The 19,868-nt window shown below is 37.1% G+C and overlaps 1 protein-coding gene across 2 annotated transcripts; it reads right to left on the bottom strand.

Annotated features, from left to right (window-relative positions):
• Positions 1-15,321: 15,321 nt before the first annotated feature.
• Positions 15,322-18,477, bottom strand: LOC107773215 (GDSL esterase/lipase At1g29670). 2 transcript variants are annotated; one of them, XM_075250191.1, is made up of 5 exons: positions 18,168-18,476; positions 17,373-17,497; positions 16,172-16,249; positions 15,830-16,076; positions 15,322-15,658 (listed from the first exon to the last, which is right to left on the bottom strand). In XM_075250191.1, the coding sequence occupies exons 1-5, from the start codon at positions 18,418-18,420 to the stop codon at positions 15,435-15,437; spliced, it is 927 nt and encodes a 308-aa protein (XP_075106292.1). In that variant the 5' UTR covers positions 18,421-18,476; the 3' UTR covers positions 15,322-15,434. The 2 variants fall into 2 exon arrangements, with proteins under 2 accessions (XP_075106292.1, XP_075106293.1); XM_075250192.1 differs by lacking the exon at positions 16,172-16,249 and having other exon boundaries at positions 18,168-18,477.
• Positions 18,478-19,868: the final 1,391 nt, after the last annotated feature.

The raw sequence follows: 19,868 nt of genomic DNA, 5'->3' as shown, positions 1-19,868 counted from the left end.
AAAGCATAAAAGAGGAGATCTTGGCCCAAGCCTAAAAAATCGAGGAGCTCAAGGCTCGGTTGGTTGTTGAGCTTGCGAAGGCCGCATTTGAAGCGAAAATAACAAAACGCCGACATGGAGGTGGTCGTGGCCGTCTATCGAGCTAATGCTAAAGCCGCTCACGCTTGAGCAAAGGGAATTTTTGATGCTGCTCAGGTGTGATCATTCTGTGTTGCCGAGCATGCCAAGTCCCAGTCACGAAGATAGACTCTTGAAGAAATTCATGCTCGTGGTTTTGACCTCACTACCGATCGAGAACGCGAAAGTGCTTGAGGCTGAATCCAAAGCTTTGCTCTCTAATGATGATGGCTCCAAGAGCACAAGTGGATTCGAGAGCGGAGAAGATGTAGATGAAGCTCCCGGGGAAGATTAGGCACTTAGAATTTTTTCTTCATTTTTAAACCTGTGTGTAAGACCCTAAGTGGTCTTTGACTTTTGCATATATGAAAAATCCTTTTTCTTTCCGATTTGTCTCTGATTTCTGTTTTGTGAAAACTCTATTTTGTTTTCGCCTTATGATAATTCTGATATACTTCAGGTCTTTTGAGAAATTTGACTTACTTCATTGCCTTGTGAAAATTTTGTTGAAATCGAATTATTATAGTCTTCATAATCGAGTGAGTACTTGCTCGAACTCGGAGTAGTAAAAATCCTTGGGTTTTGGTTAAGCGAGGGCGGGTCCTCGAGCTCAACAACGTAATGGCTCTTTAAGCTCTGGAATCGGGCCGATTATGGCCTCAAAAGAGTGTCTCTTTCCCTTTTTCGGCTTAAAAGTTTAATCATATAACAATTTGTTATGCTTTAGCATAAGTTTGTTCAATTTGGTACCTCTTAAGGTTTTCGAGGGTTGATGTTGTCGAAACCCTATGTAAATTTGCCGAGGGTAGCTGTCACGACCCAAACTAATGGGCCGCAACGTGCATCCGGTACCTTACCCAACCGAGTACCAACATATCGTATCTTTTCATATCATGCTAACATAGGTAAATAAGATGGAAAGGCTGTCGTAGGATAACTAGAATAAAACATGTACTACCAACTTATACATAAGACATACGGGCCTATAAGACCAAAATGACTACTCGTACACTAAACATAGGCCGACAAGACTATACAATCTTTTACGTACATGACATATGTCTACAAGCCTCTAAGAATAGATAAAATACCATAGCGTTTGGGACAGGGCCCCGCCATACTAAACAATATACATCCAAATCATACTAATATATAAGTAACTTCGGAGCAAATGGAGCACACCAACATCTTCCGCTCAGTCGATAGCCTACTTGGAGGACTCTCGACCTGTATATCGGGACCTGCGGGCATGAAACGCAGTATCCTCGGGCAAAAGGGACGTCAATACAAATAATGTACCGAGTAGGTAAGGCACATAAATAAGTACATAAAAGAATAAAAGAAATATATAGTAAATGACTCAACCTGTAAGTCTGGATAACTTTGTAAATCATGAAATACTTATAGTGTCATGCATATGCGAATGAATGTCATGTTGTGCATAGGTACATGTGTTCATAACATCATCAAGCCTCTAAGGGCATCCCATCATATCATCTCGGCCACTGTGGGCAAAATCATGAACATATACCAGCTGATCAGGTGGTGGTGCGTATATAATACTGTAACATTTTCCCATATCCCATATACATATATATACATATAACTATGCGTACATAACGCCATCTGGTCATGGGTCAATGTATATGTATAAATGCATGAAATGCATAAGAAATATGTTAATAAAATTTTCTCGGAATGCCATAAAAATCAATATGCCTTTCGGATAAACTTTATCAAATATGTATTTTTCTGAGACCCATAAACAGAACATATAATAATAACTCACATGGGGAATCAAGAATATAGACACCCCTAGTATATCTATGAATAGAGTCATTTATGAAAGTTGCGTATTTCGCTAATTTCGTTTGTACTGTATGGATCATGCCAAAAGAAAGAAGGGATAGCCTTAACATACCTGAGCCGATTCTCTTGACAATCCCTCTAACACATGTCAATTGTGACAACACGTAATGGCGGATCGAAGTAGGGGAAAATTCGTATGATATTCTTGAGAAAGATTACACCGTACTCCCTTAAAATTGTAAAATCTCACGTTGCTAAGATTCAATCTCGTATGTATTGTTGAAACAATCACGTTGCCATTCCAAAATATGTATGATACTTTGCTGAAGATTTCATTCCTCACTTTGTAGAGACATAAGCATCTCCTTAAGATTTGAACAATTCCATTTTAGAAAGGTTATCTTTTAACCTTTAGGTGGGCCCCACTTCTTTGGGATGACTAAGCCACTAAACACGCCATTGCCACCTTCAAATGTGTATTAAGAGTCACTTTAACCAAGACTCATTGGCTGCCACATTTTGGGGTTCAACAATTTATCCAAAATGTCTTAATTACTTAATTAGCTTAATTACTTAATTAATCTCCCACTAAAAATCCTTAGTTATCCAATTATTCACATAATTAAGAATTATCTTAAATTACTTAAATATTACTCACTTTTAACATACTTTATACAATTTACTATCATAGTCATGTGGTACCTTGTATGGCACTAGTCTATAAATACGGGGTATTATAGCTTGGACCGTATTTTACCTCAAAATATCAAACTTTGACGAAACACGTACATTAAAACTTGAGGTCTTTGTGTTGAAGAATTTCCCGATGTATTTGATCGAACACCTGTAATAAGTTAGTATCGAATGTAAACGAAAAATGCAGAGAGTCATACCTTAGTAATAGTATCGTTTGAGGAGTGATATGTTCTAATTATTTGACAATTGTTTTTCGTTCATCGTGCCAAGTATGTAAGATCCCTTTTCGATGACACCGAGGACCTGATATGGTCCTTCCCAATTTGGGCCAAGTTTCTCCTCGTTTGGATCTCGAGTGTTGAGGGTGACTTTTCTCAGAACTAAGTCCCATATTTTGAAGTGTCGAAGATTGGCTCTTTGATTATAATACCTTTCTATTCGCTGTTTCTGGTGCTTCCCGTTTTTCATCTAGCAATTCGAGGCTTGGGTTCATAGCCTCATGATTTGATTCTTCCATTGTATATCGAAACCTGACGCTTGCTTCCCTGACTTCGATCGGGATTAGAGCTTTGGCGCCATATACTAAGAAGAACGGTATTTCCCTCGTACTGGATTTTGTCGTTGTTTGATATGCCCAAATGACTTCGGGCAAAATTTCTCTCCATTTCCCCTTAGCATCATTCAACCTTTTCTTTAAGTTTTGAATGATGGTCTTCTTCGTTGATTCGGCCTGTCCATTTCCACTAGGATGGTACGACGTCGATAATATCCTTTTTATTTTGTGATATTTGAGGAACTTTGCTATTTTTCTACCGATAAATATTTTCCATTATCGCATACTATCTCAGCGGGTATCCCAAATCGGCATACGATGTGATCCCAGATAAATTTTATAACTTCTTTCTCTCTAACTTTCTCGGAAGCCCGTGCTTCAACCCATTTTGAGAAATATTCAGTCATAAATAAAATAAACTTAGCTTTACCTGGGGCTAATGGCAGAGGACCGACGATATCCATTCCCCATTTCATGAACGGCCATGGGGATAAGACTGAATGAAGTTGCTCCCTAGGTTGATGAATCATTGGTGCATGTCTTTGGCATTTGCCGCATTTTCGAACGAACTCCTTAGTATTTTTTTCCATTTTGTCCCAATAATACCCTGCTCTGATGACTTTGTGAACTAGTGATTCGGCACTGGAATGGTTCCCGCAAGTGCCCTCATGAATTTCTTGTAGGACGTAGTCGGTGTCTCCCGGACCCAAGCATTTTGCCAACTGCCCATCGAACAACCTTCTGTACAATATTCCATCTTCGGCCAATGTGAATCGTGCATCTTTCATTCGTAGAGTCCTCGATTCCTTATAGTTGTCGCGCCCCCTTCTTTCCCTCCACAGAGAGAAAGTCCGGGTTCTGACGTTCATGGGGGTAATAACTCATTTCCTTTTGGGATTTGGGTATTTGAAGAGTCGTCACCTAACGGATTATGGTGCATTAGGGCACCTAGAGTAATTAAATCTTGGACTAGTTTGCATTACCAGAGATTTAGGGTAAGGGCTCGAAATAACCTTGAGGGGAAGGTGTTTCGCACCCCACTCGGTCCACAATAGTGGGTCCTGGCCGAACTTATACTTATGAATTAGTCCTTTAACAAACAAGAAGTTGAAACACATAATAAAAGCATGTTGGACACTGTTTGACTCAAATAACAATAAGACAAGGAATTTGAGCAAGTTGCATACAAAAGAATAAAGTTTAAACATTAGGAATTGGAAAAAGGGTCCTAGGTTGGTTAGCCTACCGGATCACCCCACAAAATGCCCGGTAAACACTCCTCAATGAGGGGCTACATGTGACATTAGCGCGTAGTCATCATATCCTTTCTACCCAATTCCCTCCCATTGGTCATAGCCTAAAGCGTTCTAGTAACCTTGACAATATCCTATGCGTGCACTACTCGTCCCTTTCCTGTGGCCTTGGAGGTATTTTAGGACCTCTATTCTTTGGATAGTTCTAGACTTTCCTAAGGTTTTAAAGGATAAACATCTAGGCGTCAATCAAGAACAGTTAGAACTGCATATAAAGAAACAAGTTATAGGCTCGTAATTACCTCCTCAAACATAGAAAGTAAGTGCACGTCTTTAAACAACATTCCAATACTTAAGAGAAAATCCTAGAACATGATATCTAGGTGAGTAGGGGTTACACAGCCTTGAATTAGGACAAAGTGTCAAAATCCTATTTAGCTTGCCTACTGGATTAAACTTGTTAAAATCTGGATAGTTTAAGAGCAAAACATAGTTTCAGAGTTGCAAAATTTAAAATCGCCCTTATAGGCTTGCCTAAATGCAGAACAGTAATGTCCTAAGAACAAGGTATCTACGTGGGTGCAGTAAATCGGTGAACAGTTTTAAAACGGACATTTGAGATCCTATAGGCATGATTTCTAGTAGTAGTGAATTAAGGCAGTGTTTTAAAAACTCAATTAAAGAAGTGGATAGTTGATTAAGCCAATTTCAGAGTGAACTAACATGAATTAGACCGACTTGTGTAACTAAATTGATTTTAATTCTATAGGCAGAATTTCTGATTTTAATTCCTATAGGCATGGTATCTAATTGTTAAGAGCTGATGTTGGAACTTATAGGCATGATTTTAGTGAGACAAATGTAAATACATGCAGTAGCAGGAATTGAACTCAATCACTTTACACTTTATAGGTATGGTATCTAATTATGCAATTGATTTTAAACCTATAGACATGGTTTCTATTGTTGAATCCATTTAAATCCTATAGGCATGGTTTCTAGTGTGGTAAAGCAAACATAGCAAGTATATTAACATAATCCTATAAACATGGTATCTACCCGAATTACCCCACAGATATATAACTACCCACCCTTTTTTTACTAATCAACTCAATATTATTTACAAATAATTATTACATACCAGCTAAATAAATTACATAAACAAATAAAGAAGGAAAAGAAGAAGTTAACTATAGGGAGCCTGCAGTAGGCCCAAATGACTTCTCAAGCCTCCAATAGCCTCAAGTGCCAAAGTACCATAGACAATATCATGTCTAGGTGTGTCAAAGTTCCCTAAGAACCTCAAGGATCCCGGGCAGTGCTCACACCTAGACCCTTTCTCAACAATAAATAATTTAAGTGCAGTGTGGAAAGACCAGCTCTGACATGCCATAGTTCAGAGAAATCTCATGGATCTCAAGGCAGTACACATGCCAGAGGGGCAGGACCTAAATATTCTAGGAGTAGAGGAGAGTGCTTGACATAGAAAGAGTTTGGTAGACAGAAAAAGAAGGTCTTAGTAGCAGAAAAAAATTTTATGAAAGTGAGAACAAAATTTTAAGAGTAGAAATAGTTTAAGAAGACATTTAAAATAGTCAAAAAGCAGGTTAAAGAACATACAGCTTCAAAACAAATCTCACACAAGGGATAGAGGTAGGGGACACCTAGCATACACCTTAGTGATGTCAATCAAGTACATAGATGGTAGTTATAAAGTTAAGTTGGGAACACATAGGTTTAAGACACAAGCAGAATTACAAACTGTACCAGACAAACATTTCATGAAAAACATTCAAGGTATTAGAACAAGCAGGGTTTGGTCATGCTAAACAGTATGAAATCATAAGCTTGAAACATACTTTGTGATACAGTAATATAGGCATATTGATTGCATCTAAATAGAATAGCTCATAAACTGGAAATCAAGATTGATAAACTGCAGTAACAAAGTAAACATATAGCATAGATCAGAACATACCAGTTAAGGAGAGTATGCAGAATACAGAGTAAAGATAATGTCAGTAGTCAGTCTTGGCTTACAGCTGACTAAACTAGTAGGAATTGTAAGGAAGAGAGTAGAGGGTTTTTGAGAGTATAACAGTGTAGATGAACTAGACTGACTTGTTATTGTTGTTGTGAACTTAAAAGAAGAAAAGGTTTCTAAAGGAGTTGAAAACTTAACAAAACAAGGCAAGAGATCAATTGAGTAGTAAATCAGGAAAGTTACCCATAAATCAGCAAGATCTTCCCTTAATCAAGGGACAGTTCAATCAACGGTAGACATGCCAGGTATTTAAGGAAAAGAATAAAGTAAAGCTTTATGTATAGAATAGGTAATTAAAGGCTAGGTACATAAAGTTTTAATTAGGTAAATAATCAGTAAGAATCAAGTAATAATGTATACAAGGTAAGGAAAAATTAACTAAGGCAAGAAAATCAATCAGATTGAGTAAAGAAGCAAGAATCAAACGTTTAAAGGAAAGTAGTCAAATTAAACCAGAAAATAAGGGATTCAGAGTAATCAAGGGTTCAGAAAGTCATGAAAGAAGCAGCATGCTTAGCATATAAAATGAGGTAAGGCATGAACAGTCAGGATTTCACACAACCTCAACAAAACCCATGGTTAAATGACACTGATTCAAACAGAAGCATACAAGTTTTGCATGAATGGCTAGTACAAACAAAAGTTCATAATATCAGTGAAAGTTTGAACTAAGAAGATTCAATAGAAGCATACTAGGACAAGTAAATCATGAGAAGTCACAAGAAACTAAGGCAAGTACACAGTCAGAAGTACCCATATCAGAAACCAAACGAAAACCCCCCAACATTAGGGTTTTCAGTACAAATGGGCTAGGGTTGCAGCAAGTTTATAAAATTAGTCAAAAACGTGTGAGAATCAGAAGTATAAACACAAAGAATCATCAAACAAAGTTTTAAAAGAAATTCCGAAAACCCTAATTTTAGAAAAGGTGATGAAATCACTTGAAATCAAACGATTCTGGTAGAAAATCTCAAGGCTATTGTAAAACACACAAGAAACAAACTTAAATCGTCCTAGATTTGTACAGATCTAGGAGGTTTAGAGACGAAGTTAGGGTTTCGCAAAAAACATATAGAGGTGAAGAAACATACTGAAAAACCCTTAGATCGTGGCTAACATAGAACGATTTCACTCAAAATCACACTGGAATGGTCAAGAACAGGCAAAAGATGAACCCTAGATGCAATTCGGCATGGCCCTGGTCTCTTGAGGGCCTTAGGGATGTCAAGAATGACATAAGAGAAGCCATTGGAGGCCTGAGAGATGATGAGAGGTCGCCGGAGACGGCCATAGATGGGGGGTCGGCGTTTGGAGATTAGGGTTTAGGTGGAGAGTGTTTTGAGAGCAGAGAGGATTTTAGGGCGGCGGGGTGGGTTGTAGAATGAAGTAGGTTTAGGGGTATTGGTCGGTTTAATTAGGAAAAGGAGAATCTGGGCCGTTGATCAAAATGATCAACGGCCGGGATTTGGCTGGTATTGGGTCGGTTATTTTAATCAAAAATTGGGTTGGGTAATTTGGGGGCCGGTTTGGGCTGAATTAGTATTGGGGAGGGGTTGGAATTGGGCTAAAATTGAAATGCAATTAGGCTAGATTTTAAATAGCCATTTTCAGTACTATATAATTTATAAAAATAATAAAATAACTTCCAAAAACATATTTCGTGTACAAAAATGATTAAAAATAGTTGTTTAATATTTTAAAAATATAAAAGACCATTTTATGTATTAAAACGTCATTATGCTTTAATAGGGCTAGTATTGCAAATATATGCAAATTGACTTTAAAAAATGCAAATGCAATTACAAAAATGCACTAAAAATATTTTAATAATTATTTTTGTTTTTGCATAAATATAGAATTAAGATGGCTAAATCACCACAAAAAATAATTTGAAGGATAATTATTGGAGATTTTATGAGTGAAAAGAAAAAAATAAATCAATTTGAAGCCTTTAAAATTATGAAAAAATTATAAAAATGCTTATGCATGCTTATATATGTATGTATGCTATTTTAAAAGTATATATATGTATTAAAAATATATAAAAAAAATTGGGTATCAACAATGGTCCGACGGAAGTTTCCCATTCTTCAGATAATCAATATATTTGTTCTTCCAATCCCAAGTTAGGCTTGTGGAGTTTATTTCGGCGTGGCCTTCTCCGACTATCGACTTTGAAAGTTGCACGACATTCCCCAAGCTAATTTCATCATCTTCGACTGATGACCCCAAGTTTGCAAGGGCGCCAGCCTCACCGTTCTGCTCTCGAGGTACATGTTGTAGGGTGCATTCTTTGAACCAGTGTAAGGTTACCTGCAATATGTCCAAGTAGCTTTGCATTCGTTCTTCTCGAACCTCAAAGGTTTTGTTGACTTGGTTAACCACGAGTTGGGAATCACACTTGGCCTCGATGACCTCTGCTCCCAAACTTTTAGCCAACTCGAGACCTACAATCGTGGCCTCATACTCGGCCTCATTGTTAGTCAACTTAGGGGTCTTGATAGATTGTCTAATTGTATTGCATGTGGGTGGCTTCAAACCAATGCCTAGCTCGGACCCCTTGACATTCGAAACACCATATATGAAAAGGGTCCATACCCCCGAGGATGTCCCTGATTTTAGCAATAGTTCCTTTTCGACCTCGGGTACGAGGGCTGGTGTAAAGTTGGCCACGAAGTCTACTAAGATTTTAGACTTAATGGCCGTTCGTGGTAGATACTCGATATCGTACCCACTTATTTCGATGGCCCATTTGGCCAGTCGTCCTGAGAGTTCGGGCTTGTGCAAAATGTTGCGAAGGGGATAAGTGGTTACAACACAAATTGGGTGACATTGAAAATACGGTTTTAATTTCCTAGAGGCGCTTATTAGAGCAAGCGCTAATTTTTCTAAGTGTGGGTAACGTGTCTCTACTTCACCTAAAGTTCGGCTAACATAGTAAATAGGAAATTCCATACCTTGCTCTTCTCGAACTAGGACACCACTTACCGTGACCTCCGAAACTGCCAAATATAAGTAGAGTTGCTCGTCCATTTTTGGAGTGTGAAGCAATGGAGGGCTCGAAAGATACCGCTTTAATTCTACCAATGCCTGTTGGAATTCCGGGGTCCAAGTGAAATTGTTCTTCTTTTTGAGCAGTGAGAAGAACCTATGACTTCGATCTGAAGACCTCGAGATGAACCGGCCTAAAGCGGTTGTCCGTCCTGTTAACCGTTTACGGCCTTAACGTTGTCCACAACTGTGATGTCTTCGATTGCCTTGATTTTATCAGGGTTGACCTCCGACCCTAAATGCGCATTTCTCGGGGTTGAGCTTCATGTTGTATTTTCCTAATATGTCGAAGGTTTCCTGCAAGTGTATCAAATGGTCCTCTACGTGCAAGGACTTAACTAGCATGTCATCAATATAAACCTCCATTGATATACCTATTTGTTCTTCGAACATTCAGTTTACTAGGTGTTGATAGGTAGCACCAGCACTTTTTAGCCCAAACGACATTACATTAGAGCAATAAGTACCGTACTTAGTGATAAATGAAGTCTTTTCCTGATCCTCCAGGTTCATTTGTATTTGGTTGTACTCGGAGTAGGCATCGATAAAGCTAAGGATCTTGTGGTCGGCCGTGGCATCGATCATGCGATCGATATTCGGTAGGGGAAAAGAGTCCTTAGGGCATGATTTGTTTAAGTCTTTGTAGTCTATGCACATTCTAAGTTTATTCTCCTTCTTGAGAACTACAACTACGTTTGCTAACAACTTGGGATATTTTACTACCCGGATGGATCCTATTTTGAGAAGTTTGGTTACCTCATCCTTAATGAATGCATGCTTTACCTCGGACTGTGGCCTTCTCTTTTGCTTCACCGGTCTGAACTTCGGGTCCAAACTCAATCAATAAGTGGTGATCTCCGGTGGGATTCCTGTCATGTCAAGATGGGACCAAGCAAAATAATCCACATTTTTAATAAGGAATTTAATGAGTTTTTCCTTGAGCTCGGGAGTTAACCTTGTGCCCAGGTATACTTTTTGATCGGACAGATGCTCGAACAGTATGACTTGTTTCAGCTCTTTGACCATTGACTTTGTTGCATCGTAATCATCGGGGATTACGAAGGTTCGAAGTATCATGTAATCATCATCCACGATAATTTCCTGTTGTTCCGATTCGGTCGAAGCCGACGACTGTGGTTGCTATTTGACTTTCTGCTTTTCCTTTGACTCTGGTCCCTTTGTTGATGTTAGAGTCGATAATGGGTTACCTCATCGATTGCAAACATCTCTTTTGCCACTGATTCTTTGTCGTACATCGTTTTGACTCCTTCCGATATTGGGAATTTGAAGACTTGATGAAGTGGTGAAGGTACCGCCCTCATATTATGGATCCAAGGTCTCTCGAGCAGAGCGTTGTATCTCATATCACCTTCAATTACATGGAACTTTGTTTCCTAGATAGTTCCAGCCACGTTTACTGGCAACATTATTTCCCCTTTGGTGGTTTCACTTTCCATGTTGAAACCATTGAGCACTCGAGTTGTAGGCAGAATTTGATCTTGAAGGCCGAGCTACTACACAACCCTCGATTGAATAATATTTGCCAAGCTACCTGGATCAATCAACACACGTTTAACCTGAATTTTATTCATAAGGATAGATATTACCAGTGCATCGTTGTGAGGTTGTTCGATCCCTTCTGCATCTTTATCGTTGAAAGATAAGGTATCTTCTGGTAAGTAGTCCCGGGTACGCTTCTCCCTTGTGATTGTGACTTAGAACTGCTTAAATGTCGAACCCTAAGGGATATCGACCCCACCGACGATCATATGAATCATGTGCTGCGGTTCCTCCTGTTCATTTTTCCTATTTGCATCCCTGTTTCTAAAGTGATTTTTTTGCTCGGTCACTCAAGAACTCTCGAAGATGACCTTCGTTAAATAAACGAGCTACCTCTTCCCTTAATTGTCTGTTGTCCTCGGTTATGTAACAATGGGTTCCATGGTACTTGCATATTTGATTTGGATTCCTTTGAGCTGGATCGGTCTGCAGGGGTCTGGGCCACCTCGTATCCTTGATTCGTCCAATGGCTGACACAATACCTCAAGCATCGACGCTGAAGTTGTATTCCTATAACCGTGGTGCTTCCTTAGGCTCGACATGTTTATCGAAGCCACTCTTACTCATGAGCCCTTGAAAATTTTGACCTCGATCATTCCTCCAATCATTTCGAGCGGGATTATGTCTTGGTCCATTGTTTCTATGATTTGCGCTATATAGTTGGTACCGATCTCTGTTCGATTGGGGCTCTCTATCGATATCCTTTTGAATCCTACCTTCGGACCTATTTGGGTAAACGGAACTGGATGGAGCTCCCAACTGATTATCCTCGACTCTGATTTTTGATTGGTATCGATTATGCACGTTGGCCCAGGTCACCGCTGGATATTCAATCAAATTTTGCTTTAGTTGACGTGACGCTACCAAACTTTGCTCGTTCAAACCTTGAGTATAGGCTTGGACAGCCCAATCATCGATAACCGGGGGTAGGTCCATGCACTCCATCTGAAATCGAGATACGAATTCTCTTAGCATTTCATTGTCCTTTTGTCTTACTTTGAAGAGGTTCGACTTCTTAGTCGTGACCTTTATTGCTCTGGCGTGTTCCTTAATGAATGAATCCACAAGCATGATGAAAGAATCGATGGAAATGGGTGGCAAATTGTGGTACCATATCATCTCCCCCTTTGATAAAGTTTCTCCAAATTTTTCAATAGAACATATTCAATTTCATTGTCTTCTATGTCATTTTCTTTTATTGTGCATGTATAAGAAGTGACATGCTCGTTAGGATCAGTGGTTCCATTATACTTGGGAATTTCTCGCATGCGGAATTACTTCGGAATGGGATTCAGAGCCGCACCTGGTGGGAAAGGCTTATGTACAAACTTTTTCGAATCCAAACCCTTCAGAATCGGGGGTTCCCCCGGTATTTGATCAACCCGGGAATTGTACGTTTCTACCTTTTTATCATTAGCCTCGATCTTCTTTTCTCCCGATTCAATCCGTTTAGTGAGCTCCTCGAGTATCTTCATGATGGGGTGTCAGTTCCCGATCCATTATCATTCAATTTCTCCTATACATGTTCGACTCTATGAACAACTTCATGTGATGTATCAAGTTCGATTCTGCTTGGAGCTCGATTCTAATTTTGGAGTTGTGTTACCGCGGCATGTTGAGTTTGTAGCATGCCAAATATCATTCGAAGGCTAATTCTGCCTTCTTCACCATTCTGTCGTTCTGATCGGCTGCTCGGGCGTCTCTGCGGACGCTATTTTCAGAGTCGGCGCCTAAATCTCCACGAATGGCGACATGAGAATTGATATCAACCGAATCTACGGCTTGTGGTGTGTCGAGATTGATTGGAGGCACTCCGTTTCCCGGGGAGACTACGTGTTCGTTTTTGCCATGAAGACCAAGGTCGGTATCGGTGTGAGTAGGTACTGATTGAGAGTTTGACATGTTGATTCCTGAAATCAAAAACACTTACGAGAACAAGTGTAAAAGTAGTGTGTGTTATGAAGGTTAATATTAAGCAATCACTCTTATCCACAGTGTGCGCCAAACTGTTTACCCTAAAAACTGGATAATAATTAAACTTATAATGTGGTTTTAAGGATACGTGATTTCACCTAATATTAATTGATTAACGTAAAGTTAATTGATGGGAATTGACAGGAAGGTAAAACAAACCAATGCTTGGACAGTGCCCTTGAGCTGATGAACCCTCGAGCTTAGTAAAGGAAGAACAATTAAAGAACAACAAGTTGATAAACCAGAAAAAGAAAGAAATATTATATTGCCCTAATCTGTATGAATGTAAGGTGTCCTACAAATGATGGGGACTCCCTTTATATACTAGAGCAATCCTAATTATGGTACAATTCTAATTACAGAAGTAAATCCCATGATTGGTACAAATAACCACCCTTGATTCGATCTGTTCCGGGATTTCCGCCGTGATCTTTGACCGGTAGCGGATATCTCCCCTTTCCGTTGTTGCACTTCACTCGAAGTCGGTTATACTTAGTCTCGATTGCCGCTGGCCTCGGTCTCGACGGACATCTCGATTCTTGAACTCGACACCTCGTCTTCGTGTTATAGCCCGATCAATTGCGAGGCTGACCCTCGTCATGATCTCCTGGTCTCGATTGAATAGTAAAAATTGGGCAAACCCGATTTTAACCGTATACAATTAATTTCATTGTAGAACCTATTGACCAACTTCTTTATTCCTATATTTCTAAATAACCAAAGAATTCAAAATTTTAAGTTTTTTTGTTATTTGTCTGTTTTGATATTAGAACACAAGAAGAACGATAATTTTCACAAGATATTCCTATAAAACTCTGATAAATTTCATATGACAAAACTTCTTTATTTATTGAGCTGGCTAAATACAATCTACAACTTATTTTGAGGAAGTTACATTATTTTTTTTATTTTATAGGTCAGACACATCATTTAATATTATTGACGTGAGGAACATACGCAAAACGTGTACTCTAACACTAGTATAACTAAAATAATATCCGTGTTAACACGAAAAATTTCCGCGAAAACGTACTAGCAAATTTGAATCTCATATACCTACATATAGTTAAAATAGAAAAAATAGTTCTACAAAGATTTACTAAGTTACTTTTCACTGTCTTCTATGAAAAAGATCTTATAAGTAAAATAATGTCTATAACTAACTACAAAACCAAATATCCCATCAAACTGCTCATTTTCCTCAGCTTTCGTCTTGTTTCTCCAACTACGCTGCCTACTACAACTGTGATTTTCGGCTTTAGTACAGACAGGACAAGCTCATGGACCATGGTTGTTATTCTTATTGGACCATTCCTGAAAATATAAGCCCAAACCTAAAATAACATGCCAAAAATACAACCTGCGAAAAAGTCCTTTAAAAAATTTACAATTTCTTCTAAATGAAATGTCCTGCTTGTGTAACATGTCGGTTTGCTTTCGATCTCGGTTTAATTTATTTAGTTACTACCAAATTAAATTAAATTTATTGAGTTTACTCCTTTCAATACCAAATCCAATCAAATCAAAGCATAAATTGCCTATTTCTTTTAGGGCTTGATTCGGTTTAGGGTGTTGGTTTCTTGGTGTTCATTAATAGCCATAACTGCTATTAAAGGTGACTTCTCTTAAATAATGGTCACACAATTTACTCACAAATTATTGAAGATTGAAGATCATTACTGAATGATTTGGACAATCCAACTATTTGTCACGTACGGCTACAGAAAAGCAAATCAATTGTTTGAATGTGTTAAATCGATCTTTAGTATATATGATTTTGTTAAAATGCCTATGCCCTTGTAGTTTAGCAACACTCATGTCATAAACTCATCACTATTATCTCAAAATGAAACCAGCAGGAATACATATATATATATATATATATATATATATATATATATATATACATATATATATACATATATATATATATATATATATATATATTGACATTCATCTTCTCCCAATTCTGGTGCTACGGTATAAATCAATTACATTAAGATCCCTCTATAACAGCATCCCTATATAATAGTTATTCACTATAAAAGTCGAGTTATTCTCAGAACCGAATATTATATTATGTTATAATATATATCCTTTATAACAACACTTCACTATAGTAGCCAAAAAATATAGAAACAAACAAACCTGTTATAGAGAGGTTTGACTGTACATGTGTTTTTATGACTGTTAATATAAATAGAATCATAATGTGTAGTTAAGCGTTCAGGTTTCACCTCTAATATAAAACTGTACGAAATTCATTTGAAAGCAAAATCAATAGACGAATTTTATTATACATAGTAAGGTAGACAAGATAGTTGTTTATTCAAATTAAAACTTGACGAAGTTACACGACGCGACTGTGTTAACTTATTTAGAGCAGAGCCAAGTGGCTAATATCAAAGGGATAGGCATCAGTGGGTAGAAGAGCAGTGTAAGCTCTTTCAGCAGTGGCCTTATTGGGAGCTTCTGTTGGGTGAAAACCATCCCAAAAATAGTGTGATGCTCTATCATTGCATGCACTTCCTCCATAACTACACTGCCCCTTAGCTATGAAGCTCGAAATTTCACAGCATGGGTCAGCCAAATTTGTTATACCTGCAACCAAAAGTTATTAAAATAAAATTAAGCTATATATACTGATCATAGTATGCAGATTTTGTATACTGTCTGTATAGTTCAATCGTATGATAGTGCGTTAACTCAGCATCATCTTTAATTTACTAAGATAATTAAAGATAAGTGTTTACTGTGACATGTTTAACATACCGATAGCTGCAGGATCTCCAATTGCAATGCTTGTTACATTAATGTAGATGAAATTTGCGTTGGGCAAATTACTGTTGAAATCGTCTATCATTGGTTTAAGCTTGTCCACAAACTTTAGAACTGCACTATTTATAGAGTCGACACATGGTGAGTCCTTTGTCCCATACAAATCCAACTCTGCTAGAATACAACCTATGCTACCTAGCCCGAACACAGCAACTTTTCTTGCTCCGTAACTGTACAAAGTCTGTTTTGTTACCAAAAAAGAGACCGGAATATATTAGTAATCTTAAGCAAAAAGTCCAATGAAAGGAATTTGATTCATGGAAATTGCATTTGTACCTTTAATTGTTTTTCGTATTGCTGAGCTAGGATTGTAGCATACTTTTCTGGTTTGTACAAAAGGCTTGATGGATAGAACTGAGGCATCAAGTAGTTGTTGATGTAATCGTTGTTACCCATTCCAACAATGTATATACATTTGCTTAGATACTCTTTGGTTAAAGTCTTATTATTTTCAAGCAAAGTAGACATGTGGGAAATTGTCTCTTTGTGATTTCTCAATTGCCTATTCAAGCTGATTCTATCTCCATGAAAATCCAGAAAAAAAGTAAAGAAAGAGATTCAAGTTAATTTAGCCTAGGGTCAATCCAGAGTAAAGCGCATTGTCTTCAATCTCCCTAAAAATCCAAAATAAAGTACTATGAAAACCAAAATGAGTTCTTTAATATTTTTCTTGGAGTTATCATGGGCATCGAAAATCTACTAACGGGCAAAAAGAATGTGAACTGTCCTTTGGTTATTCTTCTTAATTACTTTAACAAATTTTTGTATAAGTGGTTAGTTTAGCCTAATTATCAAGAATTATTTATGGTCACCATGTGCCAAACTCCCTATAGTGGGTAGTTTGGCAATATAGTAACCGAAAATAATTCTTTGTGACGTGTTTTTTTGTGGAGTAAACTTGAAAATAAAGAGGTTTCAACCTTCAAGCTGATGTTTGTTTCTGACATTGCGAACAAAATTATATTAGCTGGAACTCTTTTCTTTTTTCTTTTAACCAAAACTGGAACTCTTTTCTAAGTAAAAATTTTAGTTAAGTGGAACTCTTTTCTAAATGCTATAGATCGTGTTTAACAGCAGCTTGAAGTTTGCCTCTATCAAAACAAAAAAAAAAAAAAAAAAGAGATCAAGTCTCATGCAAACGCCAACAAGAACGAGATTTAGATTGTATCACACCCCGAGAAGAAAAGAAAGTTTAGCGTGAACTCCAACGTACGATTCTAGTCTTACTACATAAGGTCATAAGCTTATTATATATAAAAATCTCTCCATAACAATCTAGTTTATTTTAAATATTTTTAGATATTATAGTGAAGTGTTAGGTATATAAAACATATGTTATAATATAACATGAAAATTAGTGCCAGAAAAGCTTGGCTTTTATAGTAAAGGATTGTTATATAGGATGTTATTTGTTATTTGTCCTTAATCTAATTGCAAATGCTCTTCTAGTCAAGGGATATATGTTGAAGTATTTTACCAAATGTATTCCCGACTCATCACGAATTCCAGCAGCACCAGATGCATAGTTCACCCCTCTAAACATCTCCACACCTTTCACTGTTGCAAATGGCTCAATATACTTATCAAAACCCAATAAATCCGCTGCAAATATAGGAAATATATTAGTAGGGATTCACCAATAGTTTAGAAATATTCCACTGCTAAATGTTACTTTGGTTAATCATTTCTACGAAAATGCCCCATAATTATCAGTACGATATATATACTTAGAGACTCAAGGAAACTATGACTTTTGTACCCTTACTATAAAATGCAGCTAAGAGAGTTTCTTAGAGGGTATTTGGATTGGCTTTTAAGCTGGTCAAATCAGCTTTTAAGCTCTTTTTAGCTTTTTTTGGTGTTTGACAAAGTCAAAAAATACTTAAAAAGAGTTAAAATCTGCTTAAAACAAATCAAAAGCAATAAGTTGGGCAACCCTAACTTATTAGTATTTTTTTAACTTAAAAGTTATTTCTGCCGAAAACCCATTTTTTGAAGCCAATCCAAAAGGGCTCTTATTTGTATAACTATTCTCGATGGAATGTTCTTATATAGTGCTAACAATTTAATAATTCGAATGAAAGACGATATAACTATATGAGTCTATTTTAGACATTTTATCCATATAGTTAGCCCATTACTAACAGGTAATATGCATCATGCAATATTGTTAGAGCGTATTCTAAGATAATTAAACCAAACTAGCATTTCAATGAAGGATATATTAAAATTTAATAATGAAAAAAGAAGAAGAAGAAGAAGAAGTTAGGACCAATGAAATCTGCCGTATTCTTGCCATTGGTGAATCTACCAGTAGGACCATCAGGAAAATCAATTCCATAAGGTGGATAATTAGCCTTTGCTGTAGTAAAGAGATTATTGTTATTTCCATTATCAAATAAAGAGTCTCCCATAATAAACAAACAAGGCACCTGTTGTTCTCCCTTTACCAACAATGGACTTAAGTTTATGAAGACCAACAATACAGTCAACAACACAAACCATATCTTCATCTCACTTGCCATTTAAGAAAAGTAGTCAAATCTAGATGGGGAGGAATGATACAATATATAAACAATAGGAGGAGCTATTTATAGGAGGATAGGAAACGAAAGAACGAATTTCCTTTAACAAACTAAAAAAGAAAAAGGATGTACCACGCCAAATCGTGGACCACAAAGATTAAATAATTCAGGTCTGACTTTATGAAAATTGTTTTATAGTAACTTGATGGGGGCATCGCCAGCAGGGATATATCTTCATGTTTCATTTTTTGGCAAGACGACATTTTTTGTAATTATAAACCGAACCCCTCATGTAAATTTGAAGAATTTTAAGGCATAAACAAAAATATCTAGCACACTTGCAGTTTCCCAAAATCTTTACTCTTTAACGTTTTGGTGAACTTAGTTCAATTTTCCTTCCTTGTAATTGAGATATGCATTAGGCCGGTAGGCTAGGGGGATAGTCGAGCTTTTTCTACTACATATTGGGGGAGACTGGTTTGATAGGGTTGATCTTAGAGGGCTAGTGGTTAATGTTGTGTCCACACTATCCTTTCTGTTTTTCATAACTTCGGGTCTTAATTAATGGTTTTTATTATTGCATGTCATCTATTTTATGGGTTTTATGATGCTGTTACTATTTTTATGGTTTCTGTTGACGATACTGATATATTGTCTCTTCTTGTTTTCTTTCCGTCTTCCTGAGTCGATGAGCTATCGGAAACAGCCTCTCTGCCCATAGCCCATAGGGGTAAGGTCTGCGTACACACTACCCTCCTCATACCCCACTTTGTAGGATTTTACCGGATCATTATTTGTTGTTGGTGTAACTTGTACATATATTCTCAACAAAGTCTAGTGAAAATAGCGATTTTGGCCCCTTAGGTTAATTGGAAGTGAAACGCATTTAGTTGATTATCACATTTACGGGATTAAAAGATGAAATAAAATAGTAATTTCGGGACTGAACTGCTTTTTCCCCTACACATTATATTACCGTGTACAACATGCATATAAATTATAGCAAATTACCATGACGTTAATTAGTCTCTGGTTATTTGGGAAAATACAATTAAGCTCTGGTTTGGCTGTTTGCTTATTTTAATCACTTTGTTCCCTGTGAAAATTTTCTAATCATCCGGACTAGGCAGGTGACCTTAGTTATATTTTATTTATTTAAAATTATGGATTTTACTTGGAGATATAATTTTTTGGATCCAAATACTATTTATTTTATATGTGAAACTAATATTGCATACGAATAGATTGATTGAACACCTACTCTTCGTATCAACTGCAGATTAAAAGCATATGAGAAACCATAATTTTAAAAGTCAAAAACTTACAAGTGCAAGTTTCAAAATCTGAATTGTAGTTTTCAGGCCTAAAACTTTCAGAAAAAAACATTTAACGTAAAAATTGCACGGAGCGCCTTATTTAGTCGCCCCCATTTAACCTATATCCATTTT

Source organism: Nicotiana tabacum, chromosome 3 (assembly GCF_000715075.1).
Source record: "Nicotiana tabacum cultivar K326 chromosome 3, ASM71507v2, whole genome shotgun sequence".
Taxonomy (NCBI): Eukaryota; Viridiplantae; Streptophyta; class Magnoliopsida; order Solanales; family Solanaceae; genus Nicotiana; species Nicotiana tabacum.
Note: the sequence above shows the minus strand (reverse complement) of the source record. Positions and strands in the feature narration are given on the sequence as shown.